The sequence below is a fragment of the Saccostrea cucullata genome, unplaced genomic scaffold (assembly GCF_032062105.1).
Source record: "Saccostrea cucullata isolate Sc308-1 unplaced genomic scaffold, CSIRO_AGI_Scuc_v1 ctg7962, whole genome shotgun sequence".
Classification (NCBI taxonomy): domain Eukaryota; kingdom Metazoa; phylum Mollusca; class Bivalvia; order Ostreida; family Ostreidae; genus Saccostrea; species Saccostrea cuccullata.
The window spans coordinates 549-19,496 of record NW_026925316.1 but is presented as its reverse complement, the minus strand read 5'-3'; the positions used below and the strand labels follow the sequence as shown (position 1 = coordinate 19,496).

General features: G+C 37.9%; 2 protein-coding genes and 1 long non-coding RNA gene across 3 annotated transcripts; 1 reads left to right on the top strand and 2 right to left on the bottom strand.

The window, feature by feature from the left end:
• The first annotated feature begins 2,153 nt into the window (after positions 1-2,153).
• Positions 2,154-4,328, top strand: LOC134268602 (uncharacterized). Its single transcript, XM_062750862.1, has 2 exons — positions 2,154-2,205; positions 2,598-4,328. Exon 2 carries the CDS (start codon positions 2,629-2,631, stop codon positions 4,300-4,302), a length of 1,674 nt encoding a protein of 557 aa, XP_062606846.1. The 5' UTR covers positions 2,154-2,205; positions 2,598-2,628; the 3' UTR covers positions 4,303-4,328.
• Positions 4,329-8,260: 3,932 nt separating this feature from the next.
• Positions 8,261-15,964, bottom strand: LOC134268600 (uncharacterized). Its single transcript, XM_062750860.1, has 29 exons — positions 15,845-15,964; positions 15,469-15,570; positions 15,191-15,226; positions 14,847-14,882; positions 14,639-14,674; positions 14,053-14,154; positions 13,898-13,933; positions 13,759-13,794; positions 13,552-13,587; positions 12,373-12,408; positions 12,234-12,269; positions 11,955-11,990; positions 11,816-11,851; positions 11,678-11,713; positions 11,310-11,345; positions 11,172-11,207; positions 11,033-11,068; positions 10,663-10,764; positions 10,524-10,559; positions 10,385-10,420; positions 10,108-10,143; positions 9,831-9,866; positions 9,623-9,658; positions 9,484-9,519; positions 9,346-9,381; positions 9,141-9,242; positions 8,792-8,967; positions 8,492-8,597; positions 8,261-8,341 (listed from the first exon to the last, which is right to left on the bottom strand). The coding sequence occupies exons 1-29, from the start codon at positions 15,962-15,964 to the stop codon at positions 8,261-8,263; spliced, it is 1,647 nt and encodes a 548-aa protein (XP_062606844.1).
• A 614-nt stretch (positions 15,965-16,578) lies between these two features.
• Positions 16,579-18,230, bottom strand: LOC134268601 (uncharacterized). Its single transcript, XR_009992402.1, has 3 exons — positions 18,156-18,230; positions 17,771-18,021; positions 16,579-16,654 (listed from the first exon to the last, which is right to left on the bottom strand). It is a non-coding gene; the product is annotated as an uncharacterized LOC134268601 (long non-coding RNA).
• Positions 18,231-18,948: the final 718 nt, after the last annotated feature.

The following is an 18,948-nucleotide window of genomic DNA, read 5'->3' as shown; positions in this document are numbered from 1 at the left end:
ATCTATGACCAGTAGAGCTAAAAATGATCATTGTACAAACCTGGAAATCCTATTTCGTGGGGGTTGGTTGGGGGAGTTAACATTTTTTCCCTTGGAAACACTGCCACTTACCCTTCTTTGATTATACTGAAAGGTGCCTGTTGAAAGTGAAGATGGGGAGGGGGGCTATGCCCCAATTTTCAATGCCTATACATGTATTATGTCTAACTTTTAAAAAAAGATGAGAAGGGGACCCCCCCCCCTCCCACTAACCTTTGACAAGGTCAGAAAAGGACTCGCAATTAAAGGGCTGTTTAAGGACCTGGAAAAAATTAATTTAGTGATAAAATAATTCATACAGTGAAAGTAATTTTCCTTTTAAAATCTAAATTAAATGCATTCCTTGTCGTATATTTTCAAAACAGTGGGCGCCCTCATTATCTTGCGGAGATTTAAAAAAATATTATGTTGAAAACATATTCGTACTTTGTACATGTACATACATGTACTTTAAATTTATGTATTCCAGATGTTGACTATTTTTGCAATTAAAAGAAAAATGTCTGTTTTTGTCCCCCGCTTTCGCAAAAGCGAGGGGAAATTAAATCTCATTTGTCTGTCTGTCTGTCTGTCCGTCAGTCTGTCAGTCGATCAGTCTGTCAGTCTGTCCGTCACAAAAACTTTAACCTTGCCCATAACTTTTGATTTAGTGGAGCTATGACTTTCATATTTCACATGTGTATTTCTTGTGACAAGACCTTTCTTTGGGTACCACCAAATTTGACCTTTTGACCTTGACCTTGGAGTTTGACATATTTTTACACAAAAAATCCAAACTTTTACTTTGGGCATAACTTTTGAATAGTAGGTACTAGGACTTTCATATTTCACATATTTATTGTTCGTGGCAAAACCTTTCATTGGATAACAACAACCTTGACCTAGGAGATTTACGAACTTACGAAAGAAACTTTAACCTTGACCATAACTTTTGAACAGTGAGGACTAAGGCTTTCGTACTTCACATATGTAATCATTGTGAGAAGACCTTTGATTTACCAACAATTTTTACCCTTTGACCTTGGAGTTTTAACTTCTTTTTAAAAACTTTAACCTTGGTCACTACTTTTAAACAGTGGATACTAGGACTTTTATATTTTTCACATATGTATTCCTTGTGGCAAGCCATTTCATTGGATACCAACAACCTTGACCTTTTGACCTTGACCTTGGAGATTTACGTACTTATGAAAAAACTTTAACCTTGACCATAACTTTTGAACGGTGAGGGCTAGGGCTTTCGTACTTCACAAATGTAATTATTCTGTGAAGATCTTTGATTGGATACCAACAACTTTTACCCTTTGACTTTGACATTGGAGTTTTTAACAACTTTTTAAAAAACTTTAACTTTGGTCACAAGTTTTGAACGGTAGATACTAGGATTTTTATATTTCACATATGTATTCTTTGTGGCAAGTCCTTTAATTGGATATCAACAACTTTGACCTTTTGAACTTGACCTTAAAGATTTACGTACTTATGAAAAAACTTTAATCTTGACCATAACTTTTGAACAGTAAGGGCTAGGGCTTTCATACTTCACATATGTTATTTTTGTGAAAAAACCTTTCATTGGATATCAAAAACTTTGACCATTTGATCTTGACCTTGGAGACCTACTTTAAGATTTTTTTTTACTTTTCCATGACTTTTTAAGGGTCAGGATTAGGGTTTTCATCCTTCAAAAAAAATCAACTTCAATGTTACTTTCTAAATAAATGACATATGATAAGATGTTCATATTACACACGATATGTTATAAAAAATAACATCTCACCCACAAAGACACCAAAAGCGGGGGACCCCAATTCTTTGAATTTGCTAGTTAGGGTCTATTTTGTAGCAATTTTCGCTTATCCTTACATGTACGAAGTCACCCGTCGTTAAAACTTACAAATATCAGGTACATTAGTTCCAAAAATAATAAACTTTTAAAGAAAAAAAATTAAAGATTTCCATCAGATAAAAAAATAGATGTATTCACAACTGGAGATAGATAGGATGATTCTAATATTTAATCTTTTTTAAACTTCTCAACACAGGCGGACCAGATCTCAGGTATTTAAATCATGTAATATGGAGAACAGGTAAATATTTAGAATGAAGACAAGGAAGTATAATGTAGTGTACGGGACTATAAGAGAGGACATGTTGGATTTTGAGGTGAGACAAGATAAAATTTAAGATTTAATATGTTATAAGATCTTTCCAGGTGTCATTTCTGATTTCAAGTCTAGTAATATGCATTAGATATAAATGTAACTTAAAAGCACGAGAGAGCCACTTTAGATCGATCATACTGGCTTCATCAAAATTGTTTTGACTGTTGTAAATATTACAAATAAGTATTAACATCTTCTCCCAAATAATAATATTTTTCAAACATAAAAAAAATTTACACAATATTTTTAAACTACAAAATGATCATTCCTTTTCTTTTGAACCAGCTTTGTCCTACAATTTCACAAATAAAACAAAACTTTATATTGATTTTTTTTCGAAATTACGTAAAATTTCTTAAGTCAGTGACTCAAGTCTCGATTTACTTCATTCAGGGTCATCTAACCATTTGACAAACCCCCAGTGATGGACCCCCTGGACAGAGCTCAAGTACTCCTCCTCTGTGACCTGTGTCAAAAAGCTGCATTACAGAGTCATTGTGAACTTTGTCAGATTAACCTGTGTAAGGCATGTGTAGGGGAGCATCTCTCTGATTCATCCATAAGACACAATATTGTACCATACAAACACAGAAGATCTACTCCTAACGTTCACCACCCAAAATGTTCAAACCACACACAGAAACATTGTGAACTTTACTGTGAGAAATGTGACATTTCTGTCTGTTCTACCTGTCTCTCCTCAAAAAAACACCATGGACATGAATTAGCAGATATCTTACAGATACCCAGATTCATGAAGGAAATTTTAAACAAGGATTTCAAAGAACTGGAAAAAAGAATCTATCCTACTTATGAAGAAATAGCATCAGATTTAAACTCTGAAAAAGTCAACTTGGAAAAACTATATGAGAAACTGACATCAGCTGTCACCAAACAAGGAGAAGACTGGCACAGAGAAATTAACATTGTTGTCAACAAACAGAAATTTAAAATCGATGATATAAAAACTAAACACTTGGCTGCTCTAAATAAACAGGAAAAAGAAATTATACAGATTATATCTGATGTAAAACAGTGGATAGTTTATATAAAGAAATTATTGGACTCCAATGATGTCTCCCTAACCTCTGCATACAATTCAAGGAATGCTGAATTCAGAAGTTTACCTCCTAAAGTCAACGTTTCTTTACCAAGTTTTTCTCCTCATCAGATCAACACAGAACAGCTCCATCAAATGTTTGGTTTTCTGTCAGCATTGTCCATTACAACAGAAGAACATGGCTACACATTGAAGACACCTGAAGATGTATCCTGTCCTCCAGTCAAACCACTGCTTGATGAACCAGAGCTCATTACCACCATAGACACTGGGTATAAAGACTCATTAAGGAGTGCTACCTGTCTTAGTGATGAAGAAATCTGGACAAGTGGTTATGATAAAATCATGAAACTCTACAACCTCCAGGGCAAACTACTGAAATCAATCCAAACCAAGTCTTGGAACATACCATGTGACATAGCAGTGACAAAGAGTGGAAATTTAGTTTATACAGACATTGGTACAAGAACTGTAAACATAGTGAAAAATGAACAGATACAGGAAGTGTTCAGACTACAGCGGTGGAAACCTTTCAATGTCTGTAGTACTTCCTCTGGTGACCTCCTGGTTACCATGGACAGTAATGATTATAGACATTCAAAAGTTGTCCGTTACTCTGGCTCCACAGAGAAACAAACCATTCAGTTTGATAGTGAAGGTAAACCTCTGTATTCATCTGGTAACTTTAAATACATCAGTGAAAACAGGAACCTGGATATCTGTGTAGCTGACTATGGAGCCCGTGCAGTAGTGGTGGTTAATCAGGCAGGAAAACTCCAATTTGAATACACTGGTCATCCCTCTACTACCAAGCGATCATTTGATCCACGTGGCATCACAACAGACAGCCAGAGTCAGATCCTGACAGCAGACTTTAACAACCACTGTATCCACATCCTAGATCAGGATGGACAGTTCCTCCGTTACATTGATAACTGTAACCTACAGCGTCCATGGGGGTTATGTGTAGACACCAGAGACAACCTCTTTGTGGCTGAGTTTTACAGTGGTAAAGTGAAGAAAATCAAATACATGTAAACAATGTGTTTTAAATTATGACTTATTTGTGAGAAAAACTTTTTCAAATGTCACCAAAATCACAAGAATATATACATGTAGTTTGATTCAGGTTCACTTTCTCGTGTTCATATGTTTGTATAAAATAATTTAAATAATAATATTATCAATAAGGTATAAAATATAAATTGTAATTTATAAACAATTTTATCATAATTCTACCCAAGGTTGAAATGACTGCTCAATAAAGACCGAACATTAGAAGAAACTAATTCAATATCTCATGAAAAATACTCTTTACTGCGGTTTCTTTAATTTTTGTTGCCATCATGGATTTTGTAAAAACAGACGTTTTCAAGGATACACAATTTTGTGGACTAAACCATTGCCTATGCAAATAAATATTTTATTTCTCAATTGAATGAACATTGAATTTCGTGGATCTGCTCAACAACAAATTCCTCAAAAATTGGTGCTCAACGAATATTAATGAAACCGCAGTATATTTGTGAGCAGGAAGAAAGAAAAAATATTATGTACATTTTAATCAATTTGACCCTCTATCATGCACTGCACACTGTGGAGTTCTGATTATACTGGACTTTTGATGCAGTTAGAGTGATATACCCTTAGATCTTCAATAAATCTATATTCTTTTAATCTAGTTATATGTAACTTATTTAAGGACATTAATTAACCAAAATAAATTAATTAAACACTTTATTAGAATTTTTTCTTGAACACATTGGACACAAAATAACAGGGTTTGACTGTGTATGTAACCCAAAACAAACACGAGAAATCTGATTCAGAAACTTTTTATTGTAGATGTTTTCATTTTAATTCACAAACATCTTGAAATACATGGTCAAAAATGATTTCAGCTGCTATTAACGCGTCAAGTTCCATGGGATATCAGCCAAGTAAGCCCACTGTCAGAAGAACTTGGAATTAAAAAGTCATTTCAAATTTTATAGACATCATCAATCGTTTCACTATAGGGAGCCACCACTGTCTGTTTTAATAACTTATTAGCTCCCCGTGTTGAGCTTCAATAAGTCTTCTTACTCTCCTTATGAGGGCCTCCACAAAACTGTAGTGGGTCCTGAACTTACAGTATTCCTAAACTAAAAAACAAACAATGGTTTATACATAAATCCATAGACATTTTTCATAGTTAGGTGATAAATTAAGCATAGCTCAATAAAAGTACATTGTATTTCTCATTTTCAAGTATTCAGTGTTATATAATGCCATCTGCATCAAGTTGTACCCTATTATGGAATAAAATATGCTAATTCCAATGTTCCATAATATGATAAGCGAATTTCCATTAATCGTTTAATCTCACAAAACATTGAACCAATTTTAAGGCAGGCTGGAGGAAAGGGATGGACGAAACACTTTTAAATTATTGCTGTTGGAGAGAGTTAAATGTGGACCATGGAAGGATAGATGAACCATCATTAAGGTGGAGATCGGGAAGAGGGTATCTGAACTATATCTTAAGATTGGCTGGGGGAAAGGTTTGGCTGTAACACTTGGCTGTGGGTGAAAGGTGAAGTACGGTGGTGGTTGTGCTGTAAGGGGGGTTGGGGGAACAAATTTTTTTTTAAATGTTGACTGTGGGAGAGGTATGGACTAATTCTTTTCTTTCATTTTTGTACATTTTTTCTCATGGCTTCTCCCTATATTTGGAATCATAATCTTTCCTTTCACTACCTGGTCAATCTTTTGTATCTGTTTGAGGAGTGAGTCGTGTATGGCAGAGTTTGCTGTCTGTTTCAGTGTCTCGATATCTTCACTAGTCACCCCCATCATAAGCTGTCTGTCTACGTCTGGTAAAGAGTCTGCATCAGATTCGTTAAATAATGAGTGGGAACTTCCTGACAAATCTGTTAAAAATTAAAGATTAACTAATCAGAAATCAATAACTAGAAGTACATTACACACTGAGATAAAAAATGTATTTTCTTTAGAGAAGTGGACAGGATTTCGTGGATGTAGGCGAAAGCCTGTCCACTTCTCTAAAGAGAATAACTAAAGGTGTCTGCTGATTGACAGGAATGCAGTGAATGAGATAATACTCCAGGTAGTGCCACAACATAAACAGACAATTCTACAAGATGTCTGTAGCACAGTCAAGGGCGATTACTACGATTTATGCTTGGTCTAGCTTTGGAATGTTCCTACCTGTCCTCATGTTCGAAAATGTACAGAAATTGCCAAACTCTTTTTTTTAAAAAAAGCTAATGCTTCAACTTCAAGAATTCTTTTTTAACATTGCCCAAATCCTAATATTCTGCTTCATTCATAAAGGATACAAGCAAAGTACTGCAGTTGTTCCTCTTTGTAGTGCACAATTATGATGAGGTGAGTTTTAGCGAGTTTCTGTCTCTGATGTGATGTAAGCTTCTCTTCTACTCCAAAAAACTGATAAATACATCATATATAAACATTAATATACATAAAAGGCATATAATCTAAATGACTAAAAATTACCACTTTCTCCGATTTCATATCTTTTGTAGTACGTTATGCTTCAATTTTATTATTTTCTCTGTACCTGTTTGAGGTCGTCTGTATTAAGATCAGCCAGTCTCTGTAGTTTACGGAGGTGTTGTTAGTGTCTTTACCTGTTTGAGGTCGTCTGTACTAAGATCAGTCAGACTCTGTAGTTAACGGAGGTGTTGTTAGTGTCTTTACCTGTTTGAGGTCGTCTGTACTAAGGTCAGCCAGACTCTGTAGTTTACGGAGATGTTGTAAGTGTCTTTACCTGTTTGAGGTCGTCTGTACTAAGGTCAGCCAGACTCTGTAGTTTACGGAGATGTTGTTTGTGTCTTTTCCTGTTTGAGGTCGTCTGTACTAAGATCAGCCAGACTCTGTAGTTTACGGAGATGTTGTTAGTGTCTTTACCTGTTTGAGGTCGTCTGTACTAAGATCAGTCAGACTCTGTAGTTTACGGAGATGTTGTTTGTGTCTTTACCTGTTTGAGGTCGTCTGTACTAAGATCAGCCAGACTCTGTAGTTAACGGAGGTGTTATTTGTGTCTTTACCTGCTTGAGGTCGTCTGTACTAAGGTCAGACAGACTCTGTAGTTTACGGGGATGTTGTTTGTGTCTTTACCTGTTTGAGGTCGTCTGTACTAAGGTCAGACAGACTCTATAATTACGGAGATGTTGTTTGTGTCTTTACCTGTTTGAGGTCGTCTGTACTAAGATCAGTCTCTGTAGTTAACGGAGGTGTTGTTTGTGTCTCACATGTTTGAGGTCGTCTGTACCAAGATCAGTCAGACTCTGTAGTTTACGGAGATGTTGTTTGTGTCTTTACCTGTTTGAGGTCGTCTGTACTAAGGTCAGATAGACTCTGTACTTTACGGAGATGTTGTTTGTGTCTTTACCTGTTTGAGGTCGTCTGTACTAAGGTCAGATAGACTCTGTAATTACGGAGATGTTGTTTGTGTCTTTACCTGTTTGAGGTCGTCTGTACTAAGGTCAGATAAACTCTGTAATTACGGAGGTGTTGTTTGTGTCTTTACCTGTTTGAGGTTGTCTGTATTAAGGTCAGATAGACTCTGTAATTACGGAGATGTTGTTTGTGTCTTTACCTGTTTGAGGTTGTCTGTACTAAGGTCAGATAGACTCTGTAATTATGGAGGTGTTGTTTGTGTCTTTACCTGTTTGAGGTTGTCTGTACTAAGATCAGTCAGACTCTGTCGTTTACGGAGGTTTTGTTTGTGTCTTTACCTGTTTGAGGTCGTCTGTACTAAGGTCAGATAGACTTTGTAATTACGGAGATGTTGTTTGTGTCTTTACCTGTTTGAGGTCGTCTGTACTAAGGTCAGATAGACTTTGTAATTACGAAGGTGTTGTTTGTGTCTTTACCTGTTTGAGGTTGTCTGTACTAAGATCAGTCAGACTCTGTAGTTTACAGAGGTGTTGTTTGTGTCTTTACCTGTTTGAGGTTGTCTGTACTAAGGTCAGACAGACTCTGTAGTTTTCGGAGGTGTTGTTTGTGTCTTTACCTGTTTGAGGTCGTCTGTACTAAGATCAGTCAGACTCTGTAATTACGGAGGTTTTGTTTGTGTCTTTACCTGTTTGAGGTTGTCTGTACTAAGGTCAGACAGACTCTGTAGTTTACGGAGGTGTTGTTTGTGTCTTTACCTGTTTGAGGTCGTCTGTATTAAGGTCAGACAGACTATGAAGTTTACGGAGGTTTTGTTTGTGTCTTTACCTTTTAAGGTCGTCTGTACTAAGGTCAGACAGACTCTGTAGTTTACAGAGGTTTTGTTTGTGTCTTTACCTGTTTGAGGTCGTCTGTACAAAGATCAGTCAGACTCTGTAATTATGGAGATGTTGTTTGTGTCTTTACCTGTTTGAGGTCGACTGTACTAAGGTTAGACAGACTCTGTAGATTACAGAGATACTGTTTGTGTCTTCACCTGTTTGAGGTCGTCTGTACTAAGGTCAGATAGACTCTGTAATTACGGAGATGCTGTTTGTGTCTTTACCTGTTTGAGGTCGTCTGTACTAAGATCTGCCAGACACTGTCGTTTACGGAGATGTTGTTTAATTGTGTCTTTACCTGTTTGAGGTCGTCTGTACTAAGATCAGTCTCTGTAGTTAACGGAGATGTTGTTTGTGTCTTTACCTGTTTGAGGTCGTCTGTACTAAGATCAGCCAGACTCTGTAGTTAACGGAGGTGTTATTTGTGTCTTTACCTGTTTGAGGTCGTCTGTACTAAGGTCAGACAGACTCTGTAGTTTACGGAGATGTTGTTTGTGTCTTTACCTGTTTGAGGTCGTCTGTACTAAGGTCAGACAGACTCTATAATTACAGAGATGTTGTTTGTGTCTTTACCTGTTTGAGGTCGTCTGTACTAAGATCAGTCTCTGTAGTTAACGGAGGTGTTGTTTGTGTCTTTACCTGTTTGAGGTCGTCTGTACTAAGGTCAGATAGACTCTGTACTTTACGGAGATGTTGTTTGTGTCTTTACCTGTTTGAGGTCGTCTGTACTAAGGTCAGATAGACTCTGTAATTACGGAGATGTTGTTTGTGTCTTTACCTGTTTGAGGTCGTCTGTACTAAGGTCAGATAAACTCTGTAATTACGGAGGTGTTGTTTGTGTCTTTACCTGTTTGAGGTTGTCTGTACTAAGGTCAGATAGACTCTGTAATTACGGAGATGTTGTTTGTGTCTTTACCTGTTTGAGGTTGTCTGTACTAAGGTCAGATAGACTCTGTAATTATGGAGGTGTTGTTTGTGTCTTTACCTGTTTGAGGTTGTCTGTACTAAGATCAGTCAGACTCTGTCGTTTACGGAGGTTTTGTTTGTGTCTTTACCTGTTTGAGGTCGTCTGTACTAAGGTCAGATAGACTCTGTAATTACGGAGATGTTGTTTGTGTCTTTACCTGTTTGAGGTCGTCTGTACTAAGGTCAGATAGACTCTGTAATTACGGAGGTGTTGTTTGTGTCTTTACCTGTTTGAGGTTGTCTGTACTAAGATCAGTCAGACTGTGTAGTTTACAGAGGTGTTGTTTGTGTCTTTACCTGTTTGAGGTCGTCTGTACTAAGGTCAGATAGACTCTGTAATTACGGAGATGTTGTTTGTGTCTTTACCTGTTTGAGGTCGACTGTACTAAGGTCAGATAGACTCTGTAATTACGGAGGTGTTGTTTGTGTCTTTATCTGTTTGAGGTCGTCTGTACTAAGATCAGTCAGACTCTGTAATTACGGAGATGTTGTTTGTGTCTTTACCTGTTTGAGGTTGTCTGTACTAAGGTCAGACAGACTCTGTAGTTTTCGGAGGTGTTGTTTGTGTCTTTACCTGTTTGAGGTCGTCTGTACTAAGATCAGTCAGACTCTGTAATTACGGAGGTGTTGTTTGTGTCTTTACCTGTTTGAGGTTGTCTGTACTAAGGTCAGACAGACTCTGTAGTTTACGGAGGTGTTGTTTGTGTCTTTACCTGTTTGAGGTCGTCTGTACTAAGGTCAGACAGACTATGTAGTTTACGGAGGTTTTGTTTGTGTCTTTACCTTTTAAGGTCGTCTGTACTAAGATCAGTCAGACTCTGTAATTACGGAGGTTTTGTTTGTGTCTTTACCTGTTTGAGGTCGTCTGTACTAAGATCAGTCAGACTCTGTAATTACGGAGATGTTGTTTGTGTCTTTACCTGTTTGAGGTCGTCTGTACTAAGGTCAGACAGATTCTGTAGTTTACAGAGATGCTGTTTGTGTCTTTACCTGTTTGAGGTCGTCTGTACTAAGGTCAGATATACTCTGTAATTACGGAGATGCTGTTTGTGTCTTTACCTGTTTGAGGTCGTCTGTACTAAGATCAGCCAGACACTGTCGTTTACGGAGATGTTGTTTGTGTCTTAACCTGTTTGAGGTCGTCTGTACTAAGATCAGTCTCTGTAGTTAACGGAGGTGTTGTTTGTGTCTTTACCTGTTTGAGGTCATCTTTACTAAGGTCAGACAGACTCTGTAATTACGGAGATGTTGTTTGTGTCTTTACCTGTTTACGGAGATGTTGTTTGTGTCTTTACCTGTTTGAGGTCGTCTGTACTAAGGTCAGACAGACTCTGTAGTTTACGGAGGTGTTGTTGGTGTCTTTACCTGTTTGAGGTCGTCTGTACTAAGGTCAGCCAGACTCTATAGTTTAGGAGGTTTGTGTCTTTACCTGTTTGAGGTCGTCTGTACTAAGGTCAGACAGACTCTGCAGTTTACGGAGATGTTGTTTGTGTCTTTACCTGTTTGAGGTCGTCTGTACTAAGGTCAGATAGACTCTGTAATTATGGAGGTGTTGTTTGTATCTTTACCTGGTTGAGGTTGTCTGTACTAAGATCAGTCAGACTCTGTCGTTTACGGAGGTTTTGTTTGTGTCTTTACCTGTTTGAGGTCGTCTGTACTAAGGTCAGATAAACTCTGTAATTACGGAGGTGTTGTTTGTGTCTTTACCTGTTTGAGGTTGTCTGTACTAAGGTCAGATAGACTCTGTAATTACGGAGATGTTGTTTGTGTCTTTACCTGTTTGAGGTTGTCTGTACTAAGGTCAGATAGACTCTGTAATTATGGAGGTGTTGTTTGTGTCTTTACCTGTTTGAGGTCGTCTGTACTAAGATCAGACAGACTATGTAGTTTACGGAGGTTTTGTTTGTGTCTTTACCTGTTTGAGGTCGTCTGTACTAAGGTCAGATAGACTCTATAATTACGGAGATGTTGTTTGTGTCTTTACCTGTTTGAGGTCGTCTGTACTAAGGTCAGACTAGACCTGTTTGAGGTCGTCTGTAATTACGTAATTACGAGGTGTTTTTTGTGTCTTTACCTGTTTGAGGTTGTCTGTACTAAGATCAGTCAGACTGTGTAGTTTACAGAGGTGTTGTTTGTGTCTTTACCTGTTTGAGGTCGTCTGTACTAAGGTCAGATAGACTCTGTAATTACGGAGGTGTTGTTTGTGTCTTTACCTGTTTGAGGACATCTGTACTAAGGTCAGATAGACTCTGTAATTACGGAGATGTTGTTTGTGTCTTTACCTGTTTGAGGTCGTCTGTACTAAGATCAGTCAGACTCTGTAATTACGGAGGTGTTGTTTGTGTCTTTACCTGTTTGAGGTTGTCTGTACTAAGATCAGCCAGACTGTGTAGTTTACAGAGGTGTTGTTTGTGTCTTTACCTGTTTGAGGTCGTCTGCACTAAGATCAGTCAGACTCTGTAATTACGGAGGTGTTGTTTGTGTCTTTACCTGTTTGAGGTTGTCTGTACTAAGGTCAGACAGACTCTGTAGTTTACGGAGGTGTTGTTTGTGTCTTTACCTGTCTGAGGTCGTCTGTACTAAGGTCAGACAGACTCTGTAGTTTACGGAGATATTGTTTGTGTCTTTACCTGTTTGAGGTCGTCTGTACTAAGGTCAGCCAGACTCTGTAGTTTACAGAGGTGTTGTTTGTGTCTTTACCTGTTTGAAGTCGTCTGTACTAAGATCAGTCAGACTCTGTAATTACGGAGATGTTGTTTGTGTCTTTACCTGTTTGAGGTCGTCTGTACTAAGGTCAGACAGACTCTGTAGTTTACAGAGATGCTGTTTGTGTCTTTACCTGTTTGAGGTCGTCTGTACTAAGGTCAGATAGACTCTGTAATTACGGAGATGTTGTTTGTGTCTTTACCTGTTTGAGGTCGTCTGTAGACTATGTAATTTACGGAGATGTTGTTTGTGTCTAAGGTCGTCTGTACTAAGTCAGAGAGACTCTGTCGTTTACGGAGATGTTGTTTGTGTCTTTACCTGTTTGAGGTCGTCTGTACTAAGATCAGTCTCTGTAGTTAACTCTTTACCTGTTTGAGGTTCTGTACTAAGGAGATGTTGTTTGTGTCTTTACCTGTTTGAGGTCGTCTGTACTAAGGTCAGACAGACTCTGTAGTTTACGGAGGTGTTGTTTGTGTCTTTACCTGTTTGTGGTCGTCTGTACTAAGGTCAGCCAGACTCTGTAGTTTACGGAGTTGTTGTTTGTGTCTTTACCTGAGGTGTTGTTTGTGTCTTTACCTGTTTGAGGTCGTCTGTACTAAGGTCAGATAGACAATTACGACTCCTGTAGTTTACGGAGACTGTTGTTTGTGTCTTTACCTGTTTGAGGTCGTCTGTACTAAGATCAGTCAGACTCTGTAGTTTACGGAGGTGTTGTTTGTGTCTTTACCTGTTTGAGGTCGTCTGTACTAAGGTCAGATAGACTCTGTAATTACGGAGATGTTGTTTGTGTCTTTACCTGTTTGAGGTCGTCTGTACTAAGGTCAGATAGACTCTGTAATTACGGAGGTGTTGTTTGTGTCTTTACCTGTTTGAAGTCGTCTGTACTAAGATCAGTCAGACTCTGTAGTTTACAGACTGAGGTGTTGTTTGTGTCTTTACCTGTTTGAGGTCGTCTGTACTAAGGTCTGCCACACTCCGTAGTTTACGGAGGTGTTGTTTGTGTCTTTACCTGTTTGAGGTCATCTGTACTAAGGTCAGATAGACTCTGTAATTACGTGTTGTTTGTGTCTTTACCTGTTTGAGGTGTTGTTTGTGTCTTTACCTGTTTGAGGTCGTCTGTACTAAGGTCAGGCAGACTCTGTAGTTTAAAGAGGTGTTGTTTGTGTCTTTACCTGTCTGAGGTCGTCTGTACTAAGGTCAGACAGACTCTGTAGTTTACGGAGATATTGTTTGTGTCTTTACCTGTTTGAGGTCGTCTGTACTAAGGTCAGCCAGACTCTGTAGTTTACGGAAGTTTTGTTTGTGTCTTTACCTGTTTGAGGTCGTCTGTACTAAGATCAGTCAGACTCTGTAATTACGGAGATGTTGTTTGTGTCTTTACCTACTTGAGGTCGTCTGTGCTAAGGTCAGATAAACTCTGTAATTACGGAGGTGTTGTTTGTGTCTTTACCTGTTTGAGGTTGTCTGTACTAAGGTCAGATAGACTCTGTAATTACGGAGATGTTGTTTGTGTCTTTACCTGTTTGAGGTTGTCTGTACTAAGGTCAGATAGACTCTGTAATTATGGAGGTGTTGTTTGTGTCTTTACCTGTTTGAGGTTGTCTGTACTAAGATCAGTCAGACTCTGTCGTTTACGGAGGTTTTGTTTGTGTCTTTACCTGTTTGAGGTCGTCTGTACTAAGGTCAGATAGACTCTGTAATTACGGAGATGTTGTTTGTGTCTTTACCTGTTTGAGGTCGTCTTTACCTGTTTGAGGTCTGTACTAAGGTCAGATAGACTCTGTAATTACGGAGATGCTGTTTGTGTCTTTACCTGTTTGAGGTCGTCTGTACTAAGATCAGCCAGACACTGTCCTTTACGGAGATGTTGTTTGTGTCTTAACCTGTTTGAGGTCGTCTGTACTAAGATCAGTCTCTGTAGTTAACGGAGGTTTTGTTTGTGTCTTTACCTGTTTGAGGTCATCTGTACAAAGGTCAGACAGACTCTGTAATTACGGAGATGTTGTTTGTGTCTTTACCTCTTTACGGAGATGTTGTTTGTGTCTTTACCTGTTTGAGGTCGTCTGTACTAAGGTCAGACAGACTCTGTAGTTTACGGAGGTGTTGTTTGTGTCTTTACCTGTTTGAGGTCGTCTGTACTAAGGTCAGACAGACTCTGTAGTTTACAGAGGTGTTGTTTGTGTGTTTACCTGTTTGAGGTCGTCTGTACTAAGGTCAGACAGACTCTGTAGTTTACGGAGGTGTTGTTTGTGTCTTTACCTGTTTGAAGTCGTCTGTACTAAGGTCAGCCAGACTCTATAGTTTACGGAGATGTTGTTTGTGTCTTTACCTGTTTGAGGTCGTCTGTACTAAGGTCAGACAGACTCTGCAGTTTACGGAGATGTTGTTTGTGTCTTTACCTGTTTGAGGTCGTCTGTACTAAGGTCAGATAGACTCTGTAATTATGGAGGTGTTGTTTGTGTCTTTACCTGTTTGAGGTTGTCTGTACTAAGATCAGTCAGACTCTGTAGTTTTCGGAGTTTTTGTTTGTGTCTTTACCTGTTTGAGGTCGTCTGTACTAAGGTCAGATAGACTCTGTAATTACGGAGATGTTGTTTGTGTCTTTACCTGTTTGAGGTCGTCTGTACTAAGGTCAGATAGACTCTGTAATTACGGAGGTGTTGTTTGTGTCTTTACCTGTTTGAGGTCGTCTGTACTAAGATCAGTCAGACTCTGTAGTTTACAGAGGTGTTGTTTGTGTCTTTACCTGTTTGAGGTCGTCTGTACTAAGATCAGTCAGACTCTGTAGTTTAAAGAGGTGTTGTTTGTGTCTTTACCTGTCTGAGGTCGTCTGTACTAAGGTCAGACAGACTCTGTAGTTTACGGAGGTTTTGTGTCTTTACCTTTTAAGGTCGTCTGTACTAAGGTCAGACAGACTCTGTAGTTTACGGAGGTTTTGTTTGTGTCTTTACCTGTTTGAGGTCGTCTGTACTAAGATCAGTCAGACTCTGTAATTACGGAGATGTTGTTTGTGTCTTTACCTGTTTGAGGTCGTCTGTACTAATGTCAGACAGACTCTGTAGTTTACAGAGATGCTGTTTGTGTCTTTACCTGTTTGAGGTCGTCTGTACTAAGGTCAGATAGACTCTGTAATTACGGAGATGCTGTTTGTGTCTTTACCTGTTTGAGGTCGTCTGTACTAAGATCAGCCAGACACTGTCGTTTACGGAGATGTTGTTTGTGTCTTAACCTGTTTGAGGTCGTCTGTACTAAGATCAGTCTCTGTAGTTAACGGAGGTGTTGTTTGTGTCTTTACCTGTTTGAGGTCATCTGTACTAAGGTCAGACAGACTCTGTAATTACGGAGATGTTGTTTGTGTCTTTACCTGTTTAAGGAGATGTTGTTTGTGTCTTTACCTGTTTGAGGTCGTCTGTACTAAGGTCAGACAGACTCTGTAGTTTACGGAGGTGTTGTTTGTGTCTTTACCTGTTTGAGGTCGTCTGTACTAAGGTCAGCCAGACTCTATAGTTTACGGAGATGTTGTTTGTGTCTTTACCTGTTTGAGGTCGTCTGTACTAAGGTCAGACAGACTCTGCAGTTTACGGAGATGTTGTTTGTGTCTTTACCTGTTTGAGGTCGTCTGTACTAAGATCAGCCATACTCTGTAGTTTACAGAGGTGTTGTTTGTGACTCCCGTTCACAGACATGAAGTGGTTGGCACACTGAGGGAGTTGGTACACCACCATCTCTAGGCTGGGGGCCTGGACTGTACTGCTACTCAGGAATGAAGTGTCTGCAACAAGATATGTTACAAGCACATTTAAAACAAGAAATGTTTAAAAATAAAGACCTCTACCCTTTTATGTAATAATATACAATTATTGCTGTTTTTTAGGTCAATACGATGATTTAGCCATCTTCGAAGTACAATATTTGGGCTCAGTGAATATTGTACTCTTTAGGTGTCTAAATCATCGTATTAACCACAAAAAATAGCAATATTTATCTTATCACATGATTAAATGATAGCAAACTCCTACAAGACTGTTTCTTTGCTTTAATTGAAAGTTTTAACAAGAAATTTCAACAAGAACACATTGTTACAGAAAAAATGGAACATGTCAATAATTCCTGATATTGACCTGCAATAATTCCTTATATTGACCTGGAGGGTCACATGATTTATTATATTGACCTGCAATAATTTCTTATATTGACCTGAAAGCTGACGTGCAGATCAATATAGTGTATTATTTTTCTAACATTGTTGGATCTCAGCCAATCAGAGAGAAGGAAATTATTCAATATAACAAACAGGTATTGACCTCTGACCTCTAGTGCTATCAATAACTTAACATCAGTACTTCCTAGGTCTCTAGCAAGGGCTTCATCCAGACTCGACCGAAACAGAAATCTAGAAAACTGTGAGGTTTGTCCTATAAATTGAAAAAAAAAATTTGACATTACAAAGAGTTACAATATGTTTTCCTGATGCTGATATAACTTAACATTTACAATATGGTAAATGCTTCTGAGAAAGAATAAGGATAACAATTCCATAAATGTGACTGTAAAACAAGAATATTTAGCGCAAAACTAATTTTAGTGCCTTTGCCTCAAAGCTTTCACATATTAAGTACATGTAAATGGAATGCGCGATCACATAATATCGAAGGGCTGTTGGATTTTATATACACACAAGCACTGTACATGGTCGGTTCGATCAAGAAATTTAAACCAAATTTTAATTTAATAAAATTATTGTTAGTTGTTACCCGATACTTACTACAGCACCTTCAAAGTTTGGCTTCTTGCCATGTAAAGCATCTATCGCCCCGAGGTAAACAATGCAATCAAGCATGGTGATTGAGCTTGCAGACAATACTTGATTATGATAACCATTTATCAAAGTAACTTCATTGTTTTGATATGAATAAAATGCGTAAATACTCTATTTCTTTTATTTAAAATAAAATTTAACATTGTGCCACGTCCATGTGATTGCAACACAACAGAAATGTTGACGAATGTTTACCTAACTACGAGAGTGATTATATTGAAATGTGTTTCCGTGATTGACTAACTAAAAAGACAAATACGGGTTGGATAAAAAGTATCACATTTATATATATTTACAGGTCCCTGATTTAATGGCAAGTGGAAGCGCAAAAATTTATTTGCGCCAATGCATTCCTACTTGTATTTGGGCTAAGATACGTATGCGCCCAAATTTTCTCGTTTTTAAGTATTTATTTTCGATATGATTTATCTCCTGACACAGTGATTTATATGTAAATTTACAAAGTTATTATTTGTCCATAATATTTTATAAAGTTTGCCATATCATTATTGATGCCCAACACTAAACAATGTTTATAAATGTATTATCTGCTTCTGACACTTTATATAGGTAACAACATAATTTTTGGCCCCTTACACACATAAATTTAAAGTGAAAGATTTACAAATTCAAAACTTTTTAGCAGCTCTTACAGGTTATCAACACTTAATTGACAATCTGACAAGATACGTCCTTAAATTTGTTGTTTTACCTGAGGTTGAGATGACAGCTCGACAATAGGAGGTCACATTGGAGGACACTTCTAAAAATACCACCGCGAATTTCCGAACTTAAGTCCTTTCCCTGAGTCGACTCGTCAAACTCCAGTAACTTGAGTTGTTTTTTGACTCTCTCTGATATACAGTACTTTGGCATCAGTGCCAACATTTGTCTCTCAATCCTGACCTTTTGACCTTTCTATTCCAGCTGGGTCAAGATCATCAAATTCTGCATCTGGAATGCCTGTTTTGTAGAACATTAGAAATGAAGATACATATATCGTTTAAACATTTTTAACTAAATGTTTGAAAAACAATATTACTAGTTAAAATGTCATAATGAACAGAATCAGCTTCGACAAACATAACAGTACTTACCTCTGGAGTTAGCTCGGGTCAGTACCGCTGTAGTTAGAGCTAGTTCACGTAGAGCTGGGAGACTTAAACTGGGCTCCGTGGAAAACTTCTCCGTGAGATAAGATAAAATGCATCACCTATAACAGCATGGATTGGTTAACAATGTAGTTGGGGTCTTACGTTCATGGATTTTACAATTCAGTATTCCCATGACATTATTTTTTAAAATGTATGTATCAGTTATTCGATTCTAATCTATATCTTACCTATGAAATTATGTCTACAAGAACATGTCAATTGCTTATGAACACTGATACCCACAAGTCAAAACATGATTAATTCTACTTGATTTCTAGACTTCTAGGGAACTATCTAAATACTGCTTTGGGTCCATAAGGGGCTCTGCATTAAACAAATATAGCTGGAGAAGATATTCACTTGATTGCCACAGTCCTGGTTTTCTATGCCCATGAGGTCAGCATGGCCAGACAGAATTTGAGGGCGGCAAAGAGAAGTTGACGATAGCGGGCCATGGGGCTGGGCAGGAAGTCCTCCTCTGTATCAACACTGGCTTTATCTCTGTAAAAATCATAACAAGGTCAACAATAAACACGACTGCAATTTTTGTACCCTGCAGCAATGCTTACAAAACTTTTAATCATTATTCAGTTAATATATACAAACTTCCAAACTGTAGATCCTAAACTGCTATTGATAAATTTGTATAATTCCATATGTACTTTGACAATGTTTGATTTCTATAGACTGTTGTAACGTTGACTCCGTTACAATCTACATAAATGAGTTATAATGA